Source organism: Rhineura floridana, chromosome 15, assembly GCF_030035675.1.
Source record: "Rhineura floridana isolate rRhiFlo1 chromosome 15, rRhiFlo1.hap2, whole genome shotgun sequence".
Taxonomy (NCBI): Eukaryota; Metazoa; Chordata; class Lepidosauria; order Squamata; family Rhineuridae; genus Rhineura; species Rhineura floridana.
The window spans coordinates 28,403,112-28,421,029 of record NC_084494.1 but is presented as its reverse complement, the minus strand read 5'-3'; the positions used below and the strand labels follow the sequence as shown (position 1 = coordinate 28,421,029).

Genomic DNA, 17,918 nt, shown 5'->3' with positions numbered 1-17,918 from the left:
TAATTTTAGAGATAAATGATTGCTATTAGAATAATTTAGTGCTGAACTCTTAAAAGATCATTATTTTCGTTATAACAGCTTAGCAAAAAAGAAAAGAAAAAAGATTAGCACCACTACTTCCATGTATTTGTTTTTAATTGAAGAGATAATGCCTTCGATCTTTTAAAATAATCACAATGATTTTAAGTGCTATTTTAACTGGGGATAATGTTGGCAATTACCGCCCATTTAATGCTAGGCAGACCACTGGCAGATGTGGATGCATGCAGTGGATGCTGTGTTTGTAAAAGATGCTCCGATGGCTCTTTGGGGCAATGTGGTGGTAGTTAAGACTGCAGTCCCACTTTCCTAATACCCACTGCTTCTGAGTGGAGATGTGTAAGATTTCACTGGCACAGTCCGAGGTAAGAGCCTGGAAGCTGGGGTGGCCACTGACACATCTCTCCCCCCCCCAAAGAAATGCATCACCAAAAAAGAGGACAAAAAGAGGACACATTTGCCTGAAATTTGCATATGTATCAATGCAAATTTAGGGGAGGAAACCCTATGATTGCAATGGAAATTCAATACATCTCTCCATAATGGGAAAGACTCTGACCGGGTGACTTGTGTGTTGACCCAGTCTGCTGCTGCTGGGCAATTTCAATGCCCTTCCTGTTCTCCCTTCTTAGAGTCCTTTATGTTCAAAATGAACTTGAATGGGAGAGTCCTTCAATCAGAGGACACCTTCAAGTAGAGGACTGTCCTCTATAAAGTAGGACACATGGCCACCCTCCTTAAAGCCCTTGGTTCAAAATTTCACATCAGCTGTGAACTCACTGATGGCGATGACCAAGGCAGGATCTTTCTGCCTCGGTCTTCCATCTGCAATATGGGAACAACAGGGACAGAGGAAGCAACCTTATATTGCATCGGGCCATTGGCCCATCTGGCCCAGTACTGTCAACAACGTTGACTGGCAGTGGCAGCCGATCTCCTGGGTTTCATACAAGAGTTTCACCACCACACCTCCTCCTCTAGGCCCTCAGCATTTTCCGCCTGAGGCACCTGTCTGCTTATCGATAGCCCTGGTTGCTTTTAGCTCTCTGGGATGAACAGAATGAAGCCCCTTTGACCGTTGGGTTGCGATGGGGAGAAAAGGAAAAGAGGAAGCTGGCTCTGTTCTTCTTCATCGTATCTGTTTTTCTCAAAACCAACAGGGAACATTCTGAAACAGAACATAATCAGTGGAGTGTTTGGCGCCCTTATCATGTTCACTGCCGTCATGTTCATTGTTCTGTTCGTCTTCTTGTGTTCCAAAAAGTAAGTAATGCTGAGCATTTGTTTGTTTCCGGAGCACTTGAGGGACGGCTGAGAGTTGGGTTTTTTGCAACTGGAGGCTGATGGAATGGAAAGCTCCATCTGGAGTGACTCTTGATCCACTTTGGCACTCTGGGGTGGCGGGAAGAGAGGACCCATTGCTGTAGTTAGTGGCTGGTTCACACCTCAAAACCAATGCAGTGATGACTGTGTGGGCTGAGTAGATTTTGAGCCCATCACCCCCTTGTGAAGAATCCTACAGGGATGATTGGGGGGAGGGGGCTTTCTGGCTTGCAAGAACGGCACATTTGTGCTGGCCAGTTGTTCAGATCTTTTCAGGCGCTCATCCTTTCCCAGGGAGACTGAGCAGACATGACACGTCTGCTTGGGCGATGTCATCCCGGCAAGTGCCCCTATTGCGGGCTTTTCCCTAGCAATCAGACCGCTAATTTGGATTGCTTGGGAATTGTCAGGTCCTGGCAAGGGGCAGTGATCCAGGCAATCAGGGTTCATACACGGGAAGGGGAGCAAGTTCGTGGGACAGGTGGGTCAGAAACATGTACATTGTTTGGACTCTAGCCCCAGACATCGAGCCCCAGAGACAGTAGAGGTTGGTCCATTACAGGCAATGGGGCACTGCCCCACCAGCCTCAGTCCATCCTCAGCCAGCCCCCACCTGCCTGCCACCCTGTCAGCTTCCTCCTCCTCAATCACAGGGCACATCCACATCAGACATTTATTCCACTTTGAACACTCACAGCTTTCCCCAAAGAATCCTGGGAACTGAGGTTTGTGAAAGGTGCTGAGAGTTGTTTAGGAGACCATTATTCCTCTCGCAAGCTCCACTTCCCAGAATTCACTGGAAAGAGGAGCTGACTGTTAAACCACTCTGGCCACTGGAGCTCTGTCAGGGGAAGTCTTCTAACACTCAGCACTCTTCACCAACTACATTTCCCAGGATTCTTTGGGGGAAGCCATGACTGTTTAAACTGGAATAAATCTAGTGTGGATGTGGCCTCGGTGTTGCCCTTATAGAACAACCCAGGGCAGAGGATGGGGAAATTAAAATCTAATGGCTTTGCCTGGTTTTGACTTCATCTATCATAAGAGCCTATCACAGGCTCTTATCTATCATAACGGCATCGGACCGCAATATCTGATGGAACGCCTCTCTCACTATGTACCTACCCGTTCACTGCGCTCGACATCTAAGGCCCTTCTCCGGGTCCCAACTTATAGGGAGGCCCGGAGAACAACAATTAGATCTAGGGCCTTTTCAGTGGTGGCCCCCGAATTATGGAATGCCCTCCCAGATGAGATACGCCTGGCGCCTTCTTTGTTATCTTTTCGGCGCCAGGTAAAAACCTACCTCTTCGCCCAGGCATTTTAAACTTTTAAACTTAAATTTAATTTAATTTTAAACTTAACTGTAATTGTATTTTTATTTTATTCGTATTTAATTTTGTTTTTAAATATGTTTTATATTGTATGTTTTAATCCACACTTGTTCGTTTTTTAAATGTGGTTTTATTTTGCTGTACACCGCCCTGAGAGCTTGTTGCTATAGGGCGGTTTAAAAGCGTAATTAAATAAATAAATAAATAAATAAGAGTAGGCTCCACCTACTGTTGGTCTTCCTGCTTTCTGCCCTATCAGTCCCCATGGGCACCAGACTCCATTGCCCAGAGGAGCAATCTCAGAGAGGGCATGTGGCAACCTCATCAGCCAAGAAATAGATTACTCAAGCTGAGGAGCATGTTCTGAGGCCTAGGGATTTTAGAGATTGGCAAGCAGTCTTGTATTCACCCAGAGAAGGACTATAGCTCAAGAGAAGGACCGTAGCTCAGTGGTAGAGCATCTGCCTTGTAGCCTTGTATGCAGAAGGTCTCAGGTTCAATCTCCATATCTCTGTGTAGGGCTGGGAATGTCCTCTGTCTAAAGCCCTGGAGAGCTGCTGCCAGTCAGAGCAGGCAATGCTGAGGTAGATGGACCAATGGTCTGCCTTGGCCCACAAGCAGGACTTGAAAGCAAGAGCCAGGACTGGCACCTGGCATGACTGGGACCTTGGGAACCAGCCTGCCCCGGGCCCATGGCACCCGCCCGCATGTGCCACCTACCTCTTCCACTGTGGTGAATGCTGGCCATACTGTGCATGCATACCTGCCATTGACCAAGGTGGTGGGGGCTTCCCTAAGGGGCTGATGCCTCCACCACCATCTTGGTTGATGGACACATGCATGCTATGCATGTGCACTTCCTGCCATCAGCCAAGATGACAGCCATCTTGGTTGATGGCAGATATGTGCGCATAGCGCGCACAGCATTCACCACAATGGGAGAGGTAGGTGGGGCATGTAGGCAGGCATTGCGGGCCTGCAAGGTTGTATGGGTGGGAGCTCCCTCTCTGCAATCTGCAGCAGGAGGCAACACTGCCACGGATTGCAGAATGGGAGCGCTACCCCTCCCTAAGGAGGGGCCCTTCAGGGGCCGACCTGGGCACCCTTTGGCGCCGGCCCTGGCAAGAGCACTCTTCCCACTTCTGATTCTCAACGAGTGGCATTAAGAGGCATACTGCCTCTGACAGTGAAGGTAGTTTTATGTACTTTTCTGGGGGAAGACAGCTGTTGTGTGTGATATCACTAACAGGTCTATCAGCAGTCCTTTCCCTGTCTCCCTGTGCTTGTAAATCTCTCTATCTCTCTTTGGAAAGATGACCTACAATTGGGATAGAGGAAACTGTCAGTTTCAGTTCCTCACTTTTCCAGTCTTCACAGTTCTGCATCACTTTGCTTTTTTTAAAAAAAAGGTCTTCAAGGAAATTTATCAGTATTGTTCACATTTTTCCTAATATACGCATTTTTGGAGGCACCTTTCCCTAATGTAATGCACTTTGATGTGTTGTTTTCACAAATACAGTGCATTTTTCATGGACATTTCCCCCCAATATAACTTTTTTTGTACACTTTACTTGGTTGGTGGATTGCATCACAAAATTTGGAGATGTGCACAGTTCTAATAATAGCTGTGTTTTGGAAAGTGTAAATTAGCTTGTTTTGCATTAAAAAGAATCTAATTTCTCACCCATCCTTACTTACAACAGAGCTTTCTGTAAGATTTGTTTTAAAAGCTTCCTTTGCATTTCGTACGGAGGCTCATCTCTTCCTCTTTGTTTATGTGCCGTTTGCAACATTTCAGTCTCGTTAATGTATTCTTCTCTTACTCTGCCTGCTTCTTCATTAATTCAAGTATGAAGAAATCTTTATGAATTCCCCCACATATAAGCTTTATTAGTTTCCCATACAGTTAGTTTATCCTTCTCAGGAGTATTATTAAGTCTGAAAAATCCCCTTAGTTCATCAGTACGCAACCTCGTTGTCTGACAATAACAAATTATTTAATTTCCTCAAGCAAAGTTGCTCTTATTTATAATTGATCAAGTTAAATATGTTGTGTTGCAATCAGTTTTTATACTGAAGTATCTATTGGGAAGCCGGCCAAATATATTTCTTAAGCAGGGAAGAGATCAGACCTATGAAACCTGCCTTAATACTGACTTAGTTTGCATGATCAAATCCTGACTTAAGAAGCCATGATATGCACCACCTCTGAGCACCTGCACACAGCTCTTTTGCTGCTGGAGGCAGTATGGCTCTGAATTTCAGATGCTGGGGAACACAAGCGGGGAGAGAGCTGTTGCACTCAGGTCCTTCTTATGGGCTTCCTGCAGGCATCTGGTTGGCCACTGTGAGAACACGATGCTGGACTAGGTGGGCCTTTGACCCGATCCAGCTGGGCTGTTCTTATGCTCTGCACAAGCAGGGAAACAATCTGAGATGCTGCAGTTAACTGCAAGTTTCCGTTATGTCCAAACTGGGAAAATGAAACAAACCAGTTTTCATAAGCCAAAGTTAACCCATAGCTCCATATCCTGGCTTGTTTGGAAGTAGAGTTGCCAGGTTCATGGCCTGAGACTGATCCTGTATCTTTAGGAGAAGAGAAAGTCAGCCAAGTGCAGGTGTTCTTACAACACTGTAATGGGAAAAACCACAAGGTGCAATTCTCCCTTCCCCCTGCACAACTTTTAAAGATACCAAAGACCTCTTGGAGGCTGGGCCTGGCAACCAAGAGGTCTTCTGTATCTTTCAAAGTTGTGCAGCGGAAAGGGAGAATTCCACCTTGTGGTTTTTCCCATTGCAGCATTGCAAGAACACCTGCACTTGGCTAACTTTCTCTTCTCCTAAAGATGCAGGATCAGTCTCAGGCCATGAACCTGGCAACCCTATTTGGAAGCCACTGACCTTAGTTTCCTGGTGAAGATGTAATCTTAACTTTGGTTAATTGATTGTTTCTCCACCTGCGCAAGGAAGGAGCAGAGTAGGAGCAAAGAGACTGAATTCAAGTGCTCAGGGTATCTTGGCTAGGATTTGACTGCCCAACCATAGCCACTGTGTCAGACCATTAGCCTATTTAGCCCAGCATTGCACTCTGATGGGCAGTGACTCTCAACAAAGTGCTTTCCTAGCATTCTTCCTTGGTGCCCCTTTTAAACAGGAGGTGCTCAGGCAGCTTTACCCAACTTGGTAGCCTCCTTGTGGTGTTGGATTTCAACTCCCATCGCCCCTGACAATTGGTCATGCCGGCTGGAGGCTGATTGGTGTTGTTCGAGAAAGGTCGTAGTTCAGCAGTGCAGCACATGCTTTGTGTACCAAAGCTCCCAGGTTCAGTTCCTAGCATCTCCAAGGAAGGCTAGGAGAGACCCTTGCCTGAAACCGCAGACAGCTGCTGCCAGTCATTGTGGACTATACTGAGCTAGATGGACCAATGGTCTGAGTCGTTAGCAGCTTCCTATGTACAACATCTGGAGGGCACCAGGTTGGGGAAAGCTATGCTAGGGACTGAATCAGGAACTTTCTGCATGGGCTTTACTACTGAGCTAGGTGCCTTCCCCAATTTTGGAACGCTTCCTTATGTCTATTGGAGCAGCAAATGTAAGTTGGATTCTTCCAGGCACCGGTAGTTCAGAAACATTGTATCCATTTATTAAACATTTTAGAAGCATGAGGTGTTATAAATATTACTCAGAACATCTGTCAAGATAAGCTATCCATAACACTATTCAAGTATCCCCTTCTTTGAAGTTAATAAAATATCACTCAAGTTTTCCAAATCTCTCTCTTTCTCTCTCTGTGCGCACACACGCTTTGGCGCATGAGCGCACATAAGTATTAGCTTTGCTAAGGAATAGTTCTCCTCCATCATAAGAGCCTCCTTTCCTTTTTAATATATTTGTGAATCAACACAAAATCCAAATTTATTTGGTTTTCCTTGACATTGCAATGCCTGGAATGTAACAAATTCTGATGCCTTAGGCTTAAATCAATATGCATTTCCTGAATTATTAATATATTCTTACTCTCCTTGCATACCTTTTGAAACATTTTCCCCCTCTCCATTACTTATCACCTTATGTAAGCCACAAGAGGGCAGAAGACAAATCAGGACCTTATAGAGGGAAAAAACCTGGGTGATTTCCTGTAGATCCCCCGGGGTTTTCTGACTCCCACTTTTTGTAGCATTTGTACCAACAAAATAGCACCTTCTCCCTACTGCTGCTGTTTAAATTAGACTGATGAGATGAAGAAAGCTTTAGGGAAAAGCCAGGACTGGATCTTTGTGTAAGCTCAGTTCTGGTACCAAATATACGTTCTTGGGCTGGGTACATGCTTAGAGGCATCCTGTTCCTTAATTCTGTGTTGCCTCACCTGAATCCACTATTTGTGGTTCTAGTAAAAACAACAACAAGGTAGATCTTGCCAGCCCAAACTCCTGATTTAACCCATTAGCATTTATTAGCATGCATATAATCACAAGCTGCAACTTATGACTAAAGACAGAAAAACTGCAACAAGAACCAGAGAAAATTATGTATATTGTGCAAGCAAATCATACTATGGTCGTAGCACCTATGGACGGCAAGATACCATAAGACAGTGGTTCCCAAACCTTTTCCTCCCATGGACCACTTGAAAATGGCAGAGGATCTTGGTGGACCACTTAATAATTTTTCTGCCTGCTGTATCAATTGTAATGTGCTCTGCCTTCTGCTGTACAGTTTTTAATTGTACTGTGATTGCTTCTTATAATTCTCATATATTGTATTTTATTGTATTACACTTTGAATTCCATAGAATATGAAAAATAAAAGAAGCAATCACAGTACAATTAAAAATAATTATTAATATATAATGTGATAGATGGGCCATCTCCCATCTTCAACCACAAATCCACAGACATGCCATGTTCCACCTGAATGAAGCTCATGGGCCACTGGTGATCCATGGGCCACAATTTGGGAACCGCTGTGAGTCCTGTGCCCGGACCTTCCAATGGTGCACACGGGTGTGAACACAGGAACATTGCCATGCTGGTATGGGTTATGGACATCCCCATGCCAAGTTCTTACCCAGCCTTCTCCATTTGGACAAGCAACCTATTTTGGCCTTAAGCTATATATACATTAATCATCATCATCACTACCACCACCATAATAATACACGAGAGAGCTTGTGTTCCTTGACTTGAATGGGATGGTTCCATCTATTTCCACTTCATGTCATCTTTGCATGTGCTCATTCACAAGTCCATTCCATCCCATTTTCATATCACTCTGCAAATTTAAAAAATGCATGAAAACTTTATTTTTTTAATGTATTCCTCTCCCGTATGCTCACACACAACATGCATTGATGTGCATGCATTTTAAACTAAAATATGCATTTTGGTACTTTTTTTTAGTTGAGAACTGTATCATAAAATGCAGAGAAGTGTGAAAAGTGAAGGATAACAGAGTTCAAATCTGCTTACTAATCACCTAAAATTGTAGACTGAACAAAATCCTCAAGCATCCCTACCCTTTACAGAGTGGAGGTAGGAGAGGTGGATGGGAATACAGGAAGGGCACACAGGCCTCCTGTTTTTAGTAAGAAATAGATGGCTCTGAAAGTGTGCAGAGTACCTTTCCCACACCACTGAGTGACCACCTCTGGGACAGAGATGGAGGTGGGGTTCATTTCCAGGTCAGAAACTGGAGCTTCCGAGCAATACTGAGACCTGACACCTCTGCTTGCAAGAATTAATCACTGCCCGAAATGGCAATAAATCGCTATCCGTCCATGAATAACAGAAGGTTGGGACTGTTGGGCCTTCTCTCTGTATTCTAGCTGGCTTCTTTGCGAAAAGGAGTTACTCAAACTAAATGAATTAGCAGAGCACATGCTTTGCAATCGTAAGGTCTAACGCCCAGTCCACAGCACTGCCAATTAAAATATCTGACTCAACAGGCTGGAAAAAAGACTGTATGTCTGAGAGCTGCTGCCTGTTAGATGGGACAATACTGTACTGTAGAAGCAGATCACTGGATGGGCTGCTGCACTAGCTTCCCAACAGGTGAGCTGCTGTGGCTTACCGGAAAGAGGGCAGTGCAAGGTGGTGGGCTGGTCAGCATAGTGCAAATGCACCAGCAGGAGTGATTGGCTCCACAAGTGAGTTTGCACCATGCCATCCTCCCCCTTCCCCCTTTACCTACTGGTAACCATCAGCGACACAACTGCTGGGAAGCGAGGGTACCAACTCTGTTCTACCTGGCGAGCCGCTTCTGCTGGATGAAGTGGACCAAAGGACTAAGGGCCAAATTACACAGGGGCATGTCATGGGGCAAAGGTGTAGGGGGAAAGCAGAACTCTGTGATGTCCAAGGGCAACTTTTCTCACCTTGGGCCCCCAGCTGTTGCTGGACTACAATTCCCATTATTCTGACCACTGGCTATGTTTAGGCTGATGGGAGTTGTAGTCCAACAACATCTGGGGACCGAAAAGTTGGGAAAAGCTATTCTAAGGGGTCATCTGAATTCAAGCTCACTGTCTGTGGTAGGAGTAGATCTATCCCCATAGGAGGTGGTAGAATTAACTAGGGATGGATGAGAAATTTGATTCAGTTTGCGTTTCAAGCCAAATCTATCAGATTCACACTTTCCAAAACAATATGAGAACCGAAACACAGCCATCTTTTGAAATTTGCACTTATCCAAATTTTGGGATGCAGTTTGCCAACCGCTGTTTACAAAAATGCATAAGTTTGGGGAAAGTGTGCATAAAAATGAATATATGAGTGAAAATAACATACAAAAATGCATTATGACAAACTGCTTGCAAAAATAATCAAAACTGCCTATAAATGTGTTTATTAGGATAACTCATTAAAATGCTAGAGAATTTTCATGAGTTTTTTTAAAAAATAGGAAATAGCTACAGAAATGTGGAGAACCGAATTTCAGATGGAAAAATGAGAAACAGAGAACTGAAATTAACAGATCTTTCCATCCACAGAAGCAACTAATATCCCATATCAGTAGGAATGATTCTCCTGTATCCATGTATGTATCTGCACCGCTTACCATCAGTTTGGGATTATTCCATTTTGTTCGCATAGCAGCGTCTTTGGGATTGTGGTTCTGCAACAGAACCCAAAATATCTCTAGGCGTTTTATGAAATATACAGTGTTAATTATCAAAGCTGCTTAAAGCAGTGCTGTTCATTGATAAGGCTTCCTATTAAACACGGAAATAATTTTTCCAGGTTTCATGATTAATTTTCTCCTTCAACCAGTTCAGGTAAGCCTCTTCACTTCTCATGTTCCCCCCCCCTTACTCTGTTGTCTAATTCATCATTGTTCTCTTCTGTCTTTTCTTCTCTACCACTTTCAACTTCAACTACTTTTCTAACTGAATCTAGCTGTAAATCTCTCTGCTAATCTCCTTCAGCTCTTTGTTTATGCTGTCAGGATTCACTGTCTGTCTCTCTAAGACTGCAATCCAGTGCACTCTTTCTTTCAACTCGTTTGGGTTTACTACAGAATAACATGCATAGGATCAGATTGCAATGCACGTATCCTTGTTTCCAGCCTTGCCTCATCCCCACCCCACCTTTTTTATTTTGCAATAAACTATCTCATGGTTTTTATTTGTGTTTCCCTCACCCTTGCTAATGCTGAAGCACAGGCCTCCCACCCTTTTTTCTTCTGAAAAAATATTAATCTTGGTTTCCTCATCCCTTCCGTGGGGCAGGAGAGGGGTGTTGTGTCGTGTGTAGGGCTGGTTTAGCACTAAAAGAGAGATGTGATTATCTCCTTGAGGAGTTGGTGAGTGTCTGGAAGGGCCCTTATAACAAGGGAAGAAATAGGAGCAGACCAACAAAGCCAGTTCATCTGTGCACACCACACTTTGGTACTTTGGGTGACTCAATGCAAGTTGTGATATACACCAGTGGTGGCTAGTGCCCCATGTGTCTGGTAGGGCAGGAAGCAGGGAGGCCTACAGTAGGTGGCAGCAGAGCCAATGACAGGTTGTAAGTAATAGCATGCTCAGTTGGGGGCTGGCTGAGAGCAGACTGTGATTGGTGGGGCATTGTCCCATTCTCCCTAGCTGACCAGCCTCCTCTGACTTACACCACTGCTGATAAAGCCGATCTTGAGGTTCAGCACGTTTATCACTGTCACATGTGTGATTTCTAATTGAGGGGAGATATAATGACGAGACTCGAGGTGGCCTGCTGTCAGTTGAATGAAAAGGAAATGAAATCTCTCTGCAGGGGCCGGAGGGAGAGAAAATCTGTGCCTGACTCGGAATCTTACACAAAACCCTCAGCTCATGTCCACAGCAAGCTTCCCCCAGATCTCAAGGTTTGTGCAGCATCTGCTTCTCAATGATCACTTTTAAGCCATCCACATCAGCACTTTGACAGCACGCAGCCAAAAACAGTGTGGTCGTGTATTTGCCTGAACATGCAAGCACCAAACTGTGTAGGGAGGGCAGGGGTATGGATGCAAGCCTCAACGCCCCCCTCTAAATCATCATTGTCGTGCACACTCCCCCCCACTCGGCCCTTGACCTTCCCCCATGTTACACAAGGAAGGTCTGCTTAGGGATTCCACTCACTTGAAAACACAAGGTAGAACCCTTTTGTTTATCAGATTGCATGGAGCAGAGGTGGGAGATCCTCAAGCCTGGGGGCTGAATGTGGCCCTCCAGGCCCCGTGTATCTGGCCCTTGGGACTCTGCTAAGGCTACACCATCCTAGGCCGCACACCATCCCAGGTCCCACCCCTCACTGACCTTACTCTGCAGCCTCCTCTAGTGATTGTACCTGCCTGGAATGTGTCCTTGAAGTGTGATAATACGTCTTGCTTGCCTGGATGGGGATTGGTCCATATCTGGCCACACCCATCACTGATATGTGGTCCTGACATTTTGCCCGCAAGGGAGTGTGGCTCTTGGACTCAAAAAGCTTCCCCACCACTGACATGGAGAGTTCTATGGGGGTGGATGGCACATATGATGACACTGGGAACAGGGCTTGTGTGGTTGCCCATGTGTCCTCCCCCCCACATTCTGGTGCTCCTGTGGGCCAGGGGTAACTGTGTATCCCTTTGTTCATACACATCCATCAAAATTCCAGTTTTTAAAACATTTTAAAACAAAATGATTTGGGGAACTTTCTAGGTTAGAAACCAGACAATAAAGGAAGTACATGATAGAGATTTTGGAGAGAGAGAAGAAAAAGCTACCCTCTCTCATAACGGTTGGAATTCAGGGTACCCCTGTGAAACTGATTGGGAGTAGATCTGGGAGCATGAAAAGGAAGTACTGGGTTGATCTGAATATAGACCACACTTTCCCCCACAAATCTGGCTTGTATAAAACCTGAGTGCAGCTTATGATCGTGCTCATATAGGTAGAGAAGCTGTGATTGAAGATGATCTTAAATTGGGAGAATTTAAGATCATTTCAGGGAAGGGCCATAGCACAGTGCTAGAGGGTCTGCTTCACATGCAGAAGGTCCCAGGTTAAATCTCCGGCATCTGCAGGTAGAACTGGGAATATACCTAGTCTGGAATCTTGGAGAGCTGCTGTCAGTCAATGTAGACAGTACTGAGCTAGATAGACCAATGGTCTGACTCAGTATAAGGCAGCTTTCTCTGTTCCTATGAGAAGCCAGCAGGGCAGGTACCAGAGGGTGGCCTGGTTGGGCCCTGGCTGAGGGCCCCTGCAGCCCAGAGGGGCCCCTGGGTCCCTCCTTAGGGTCAGAGGGTAGCATTCCTCTTCCATGATCCGTGGCAGCATTCCTTTTCCATGTTCCGTGGCAGCGTCATGCATACATGTCATCAACCAAGATGGTGGCAGAGGTATCAGCTCCTTAGGGAAGCCCCCACCACCATCTTGGTTGATGGTAGGCATGCATGTGCAGCACACACATCATTCACTGCAACAGGAGAGGTAGATGGGGCATGTGGGCAGGCACCACAGGCCCGGGGCAGGCTGGAGAACCTTCCCAATGGTTGAGAACTTTTGACATTGAAGCAGATGCTTGTAGGAAGTGGAAGGCTCTCCTTCTGTGGAAGCAGTGGCGGCTAATGGCTCCATGTCAGTGGGGAAGTGCAATCTGCTCTAGGTTTTAGTTCAAACTTTCAAGGAGCTGTCCAACGTGTCAAAACTATTATAGGAGTAGTTTTCAGCACCTTGGGCCGCTCCTTGAAAGTTTGGACTAAAACCTAGAGTGGATTCCACTGCCCCACTCACATGGAGCCATTAGCCGCCAGTGTGTGGAAGCATTTAAGCAGATCTTTAAGATCTTCTTCTGTAGTTGCATCTTGCACTGAGGATTGTGCACTGAGGAGAGGAGAGAGTTCAAATGAGATTACTTAGTTGTTGCTTGCACTGTGAAACAAAGCTAGAGACAGTTGTAAGCTAATAGCAAATGTTTGATTGAGTTTTAATACAAGAGACCTCCATCATTGTGAACCTTCCAAATTGTTCTGTTTCATCCTCTCTCTGAAGCAGGCCCACACCCCATCACTCCTTGTTCTTTCCAGCCCAGCTTTTCAAAAGTTACCTCTCACTATTATCTCCAAGGTCCCTTCCTGATCTATAATTTTATAGCAATATACATCCTCCATATTCAGAGGCAGTACACCTTTGAATAATAGCATTGGACACAAACTTCAGATTCTCCCAGTGGATTTCCTGAAACATCTGGCTAGACATTGTAGGAAACAGGAAGCTGATCTAGACCAGATGAACTGTTAAGAACATAAGAGCCCAGCTGGATGAGGCCAGTTGCCTGTCTAGTCCAGCTTCCTGTTCCACAGTGGCCAACCAGATGCCTATGGGAAGCTGGGAAGCAGAATCTGAGCACAACAGCGCTCTCCTGCAACAACTATTGTTGGTCTGATCCAGCAAGATTCTACTTTATGTTCTTCTATGAAATTTAAAATGTGTAGCTGCAATCTTTCACCGGATGAGCTGTTTAAATCCCAATCAGTGGGTTTTAAGAAGCTGGCCTATCTGCAGGATTAAAGCCTATTTTTTAAGTTCTCAATGACAAATCTCAAAAGTAAGTGAACTTTGGAAATAAATGAATGAATTCTGAAATGTTGGATTCAGGTGGTCAAATTTCATCAGACTTTGCATTTATGTTAAATTCTGTTTCGGTGCTAAATAAGCCGCTGCAAACATACATCATGTATTTGAGTTGCAGAACTGGATTCTTTGGAGTGCAGAAGCTTGTCTGTCTTGGCTATGAATCTTGGATCTGTTTGTTCTTAAGGATCACAGCCCAGTTCAAGGGCAAGCTTTAAGAGTACCACCATCTCAGGTTTTGTATAATGCTGGGTTGTTGTTTTTGACCAATAGAATAACAGCCTCACAGTCCTGAATCAGGAAGAGGAAGGCAACAATGTTCCTGAAGCCCCTGAAGAGATGGAGGAATCCCCTCGAGAAGCCTCCAACAATCCTGAAGACTTGCATTACGCAACTGTTACATTTGGTGTGCTGAAACCTGTATCAGAAGTCACTTTGGAAGACTCCAAAACGGAATATGCCGAAATCAAGCAGTTGTAGTCCACAGAAGTTACAAGAGGAACTGGAATGGCAGATTTAAAGGCCTGTCTTGAGTCTATTTGACACTGTGGATAAAAGAGGTCATCTCCTGGGTCTAATTTGCTGTATGTCCTCAGAAGAAATAATCTCCTTGCTGTGGGAGAGGGCAGTTACCCTTTTTGCTTTTGTCGAGTTTTCTGTACCCTCCTTGGGAGGCAGAGGCTGCCCATTATTTTCTCCACCACTGAAACACCAGACCAATAGATGTTCCCTTTAACAGCAGCCTGATCTGCAGCAAGTAGGGTGTGATGCAGGGCGACAACCCATAGCTCAGGGGCAATGCTTTGCATGCACAAGGTTCGGGGTTCAGTCCTCCAGCTCAAGGGTCTGAGGTTTCAGGAATGAGAAAAGATCCCTGCTTGAAACCATCCCTGTCAGTAGGGCCGGCCCTACCATTAGACAGAGTGAGGGAACCACCTCAGGTGCCAAATGCTAGAAGAATGCAGGGACATTTCCCAGCTGTTTGCCAGTTTTGAAGTAAGATTCAGCTTCCACTCTATGCAGCTTCTGTATGTGGAAAGTGGGGGACGGCTTCTTGTCCGCACCAGGCAGCAAAAAGTCTTGGGATGGCCCTGGCCATCAGATCAAATGGTCACCTCCACATTGTATATTTACAGCACATGGCTTCCCCCAAGAATCCTGGGAACTGTAGTTTGTCCAGGGTGCTGGGAATTGTAGCTCTGTGAGGGGCAAACTTCTTTGGGAAGGTCCATGTGCCTTAAATTAAATGTACAGCATGGATGTGAGCAACAGCATTCAGCTGAAGGCAGTTTCAAAAGCTCAGTCAGCAGATTCATGTTTAGCTCCCTCCCACAAAAAGCTCTGCCCCTGATTTCTATGTCTCAAACTTCTGTTAAAAGCAGAGGAGCAAATCTGGGCAGGGTTTCTTTCTCAGGCTGTTGGCAACCTTCACTCGTGTCTCTGCAGGACATTGTGGGATCTCATCAAACACAGATGAGGTGGCAATCCCAAAATCTGACCCCTTGGTGTGTGTTTTGCTAATTGCCCAAAGATTGACATCTCGTAGCACAATCCTGTGTGCGCAGACTTTGATTTACAGCCTGCTGCAGACTTTGAATGGGATCCTCACAATCCCAGTGTTGTTTTTCATTAAACAAAAGCACACACAAAATATCATTTACTACAAGCTCATAAATAACCGCATAGCCGGTTGCTTGTGGAAAGTCGGAGCCGTCCCTGGTGTAGTCACAACTTTTGCTGGCTAGTGTATATAGTGGAGGCTGATCTATTAGGGCAAGTTGGACACTGCCCCACCAACCTCAGTCTGCCCTCAGCCAGCTCCCACCTCCCTGCCTGCCCTCTTACTTAACAACTAGTCCAGGGAGTCGTGGCACTGCCTGCCAGCTTCCTCCTCCTTAATCTCAGGGTTGATCTTGTAGAACTCAACAGGGAGGAGGATGGGAGACAAATTTAGAATTAGTTGGCTATGCCTGTCATTGGCTGTGGCTCCACCTACTGTTGGGCTCCCTGTCTTCTGCCCCACCAATTCCAATGGGCACCAGCCACCACTGCTAGTACACATGGTCTTCAGCTCATGTATGTAGGGATAACAAGACCGAAGTGGACACATAGATAAAAGGATGCATCACTAGCCTTCATCCCAAGCAAGCCCTGGTATATTGCAGGTAGATGTGCTGTGCCTGGTCTGGAGAGGGGAAAGTTCAAATCTCTATTGCCCCTTGATACTCACCTCTTGGCCATAGGAACATCAGAAGCTGCCTTGTGCTAGTCAGGCCATTGGTCCATCTATCTCAGCATTGTCTACAAAGGCTGGCAGTGGCTCCTTATGGTTTTAGACAAGGGTCTCTCCTAGATCTGCCTGTAGCAGTGGTGGCTGGTGGCTCCATGTCAGCAGGGCAGTGGAATCCACTCTGGGCTTTAGTCCAGACTTTCAAGAACCTTTGCAAGGTGTGGGAACCTGTCATGGAGCCACCAGCCGCGACTGACCTGGAGATGCTAGAGACTTAACCTGGGACCTTCTGCGATCAAAGCATCTGCTCCTTCACTTGTCCCTTGTCTTAAGCTACATAGCAAGTGTAAGGATAAAGTAGAATATTCCCATTAAAATAATGAGGAATCTCTAGCTTGTGGGCCTAAATAGGCCCACCAGGCCTCCCTATTTGGCCCATGAGGCTGTTTTGGCCAAGCCCACCTGTCCTGCACCTGATATTAGATATTATGTCAGGTGTGGGCAGGTAAAGTTGTGGCTAGGATGAAAAGGGCTTTGCAGCTTATATTAACCCCAGGATAACCTCCTATGTGGAGATTGGGCTGACTTCTTCCTTGGTGTCATTTAGATGCCCATTAAAGACTGGGTTGTGCCTATGACGTGATCAGTTTCTGGTTTATTTATTTTTACTTTCCCTTAAACTTTTAAAAATCTGGGGTCCCGTCCCTCTGCATGTGTGTATGCGCACACACAGCATAACAATGGAGCCAATCACCTCAGGAGGTGGTGGGCTCTCCAGCACTAGAGGCATTCAAGAAGCAGCTGGACAGCCACCTGTTGGGTATGCTTTAGTTTGGATTTCTGCATTGAGCAGGAGGTTGGACTCAATGCCCTTATAGACCCCTTCCAACTCTACGATTCTGTGATTCTACACTTTTAACTCTATTGGGATCAGTGGAGACTGCTGGCTCTGATGTCAGTGGGGCAGTGAATCCACTCCAGGTATTAGTCCAAGCTTTCAAGGAGCTGTCCAAGGTGTTTTCAGCATCTTCGACCTAAAACCCAGAGCGGATTCACTGCCCCACTGACATTGGAGCTACCAGTCTCCACTGATTGGCATGGTTTCTTTTGAAAACTATATTCTTAGTTTGTAAATTGTATATTACATTCTTTTTGATTTTTTATGATGATTGTAAATGGTAAAACAAAACAAAAAAATGATGCCAATTACGGGACAGACATTGCAGTACAGAGAGAGTTCAAATAAAGAAATGACAACTATCTTTCCCTGAGCTCTTTGAAAGAAAAATGAGGGACAACAGGGATGGGGAGACAAATATCTTTTGCACACCACCTGTGAGTTCACATTGGAAAGCATTACAATGGTGCACCTTGGATGGCCATTCCCATGACCCATCCATCACCACACTGCAGCCCGGCACAAGCCAGGCTGCAAAATTCTCTGGCTGTATGAACAAGCCCTTTCCCTCCTCTTTAAATAAATAGCCACTCCCATCGATTCAGCTGGTTGGGCTTATTTTGTATGCGTGCAGGCATGCTGTGTGATGTCACAATACCAGTGTGATGCCAAGATCCACAGAGAGGAGCTTTTTTTGGTCGGGGAAGTGTGAGGAGGATGAGTCAGTGTGAGAAATCACATGGCAACAGTGACATCAGCTGGCAGAGAAGGGAGAGAGAGGAAACTGGCCAAGGATAATGGTGATGCAAACGATTCAACCCAAGTGAGCCTGGATTTTATGAAGCTGTCCTTGGTCTGTCGAATTGGACTGGCAGCTACTCTCCAATAAGAGATTTTCCCCTTCACTAGAGATGTCGAGGGATAAAGCTGGGACCCTCTGCATGCATTGCAAAGCATGTGCTCTGGCCTTGAGAAGGGCCCTTTCTCATCCCCTTCATGCACAAGTGGTCATTTTCTC

General features: G+C 45.6%; 1 protein-coding gene across 6 annotated transcripts in view; it reads left to right on the top strand.

The window, feature by feature from the left end:
* The window catches only part of LOC133370748 (sialic acid-binding Ig-like lectin 13), a 92,566-nt gene that overhangs the window by 18,178 nt on the left and 56,470 nt on the right, over positions 1–17,918 (top strand). Inside the window, exons 8-10 of one of the 6 annotated variants that reach the window (XR_009759196.1) lie at positions 9,934–9,968; positions 10,945–11,035; positions 14,046–14,132. Coding sequence is in view for 5 of the 6 variants with exons in the window: in XM_061597484.1 (XP_061453468.1) it covers positions 1,200–1,302; positions 10,945–11,035; positions 14,046–14,252 (401 nt within the window). In the remaining variant the exon portion in view is untranslated. Of the gene's footprint in view, positions 1–1,199; positions 1,303–9,933; positions 9,969–10,944; positions 11,036–14,045; positions 17,234–17,918 lie in introns of those variants that run through there. The other 5 variants (XM_061597484.1, XM_061597487.1, XM_061597488.1 and 2 more) reach the window with 5 other exon arrangements.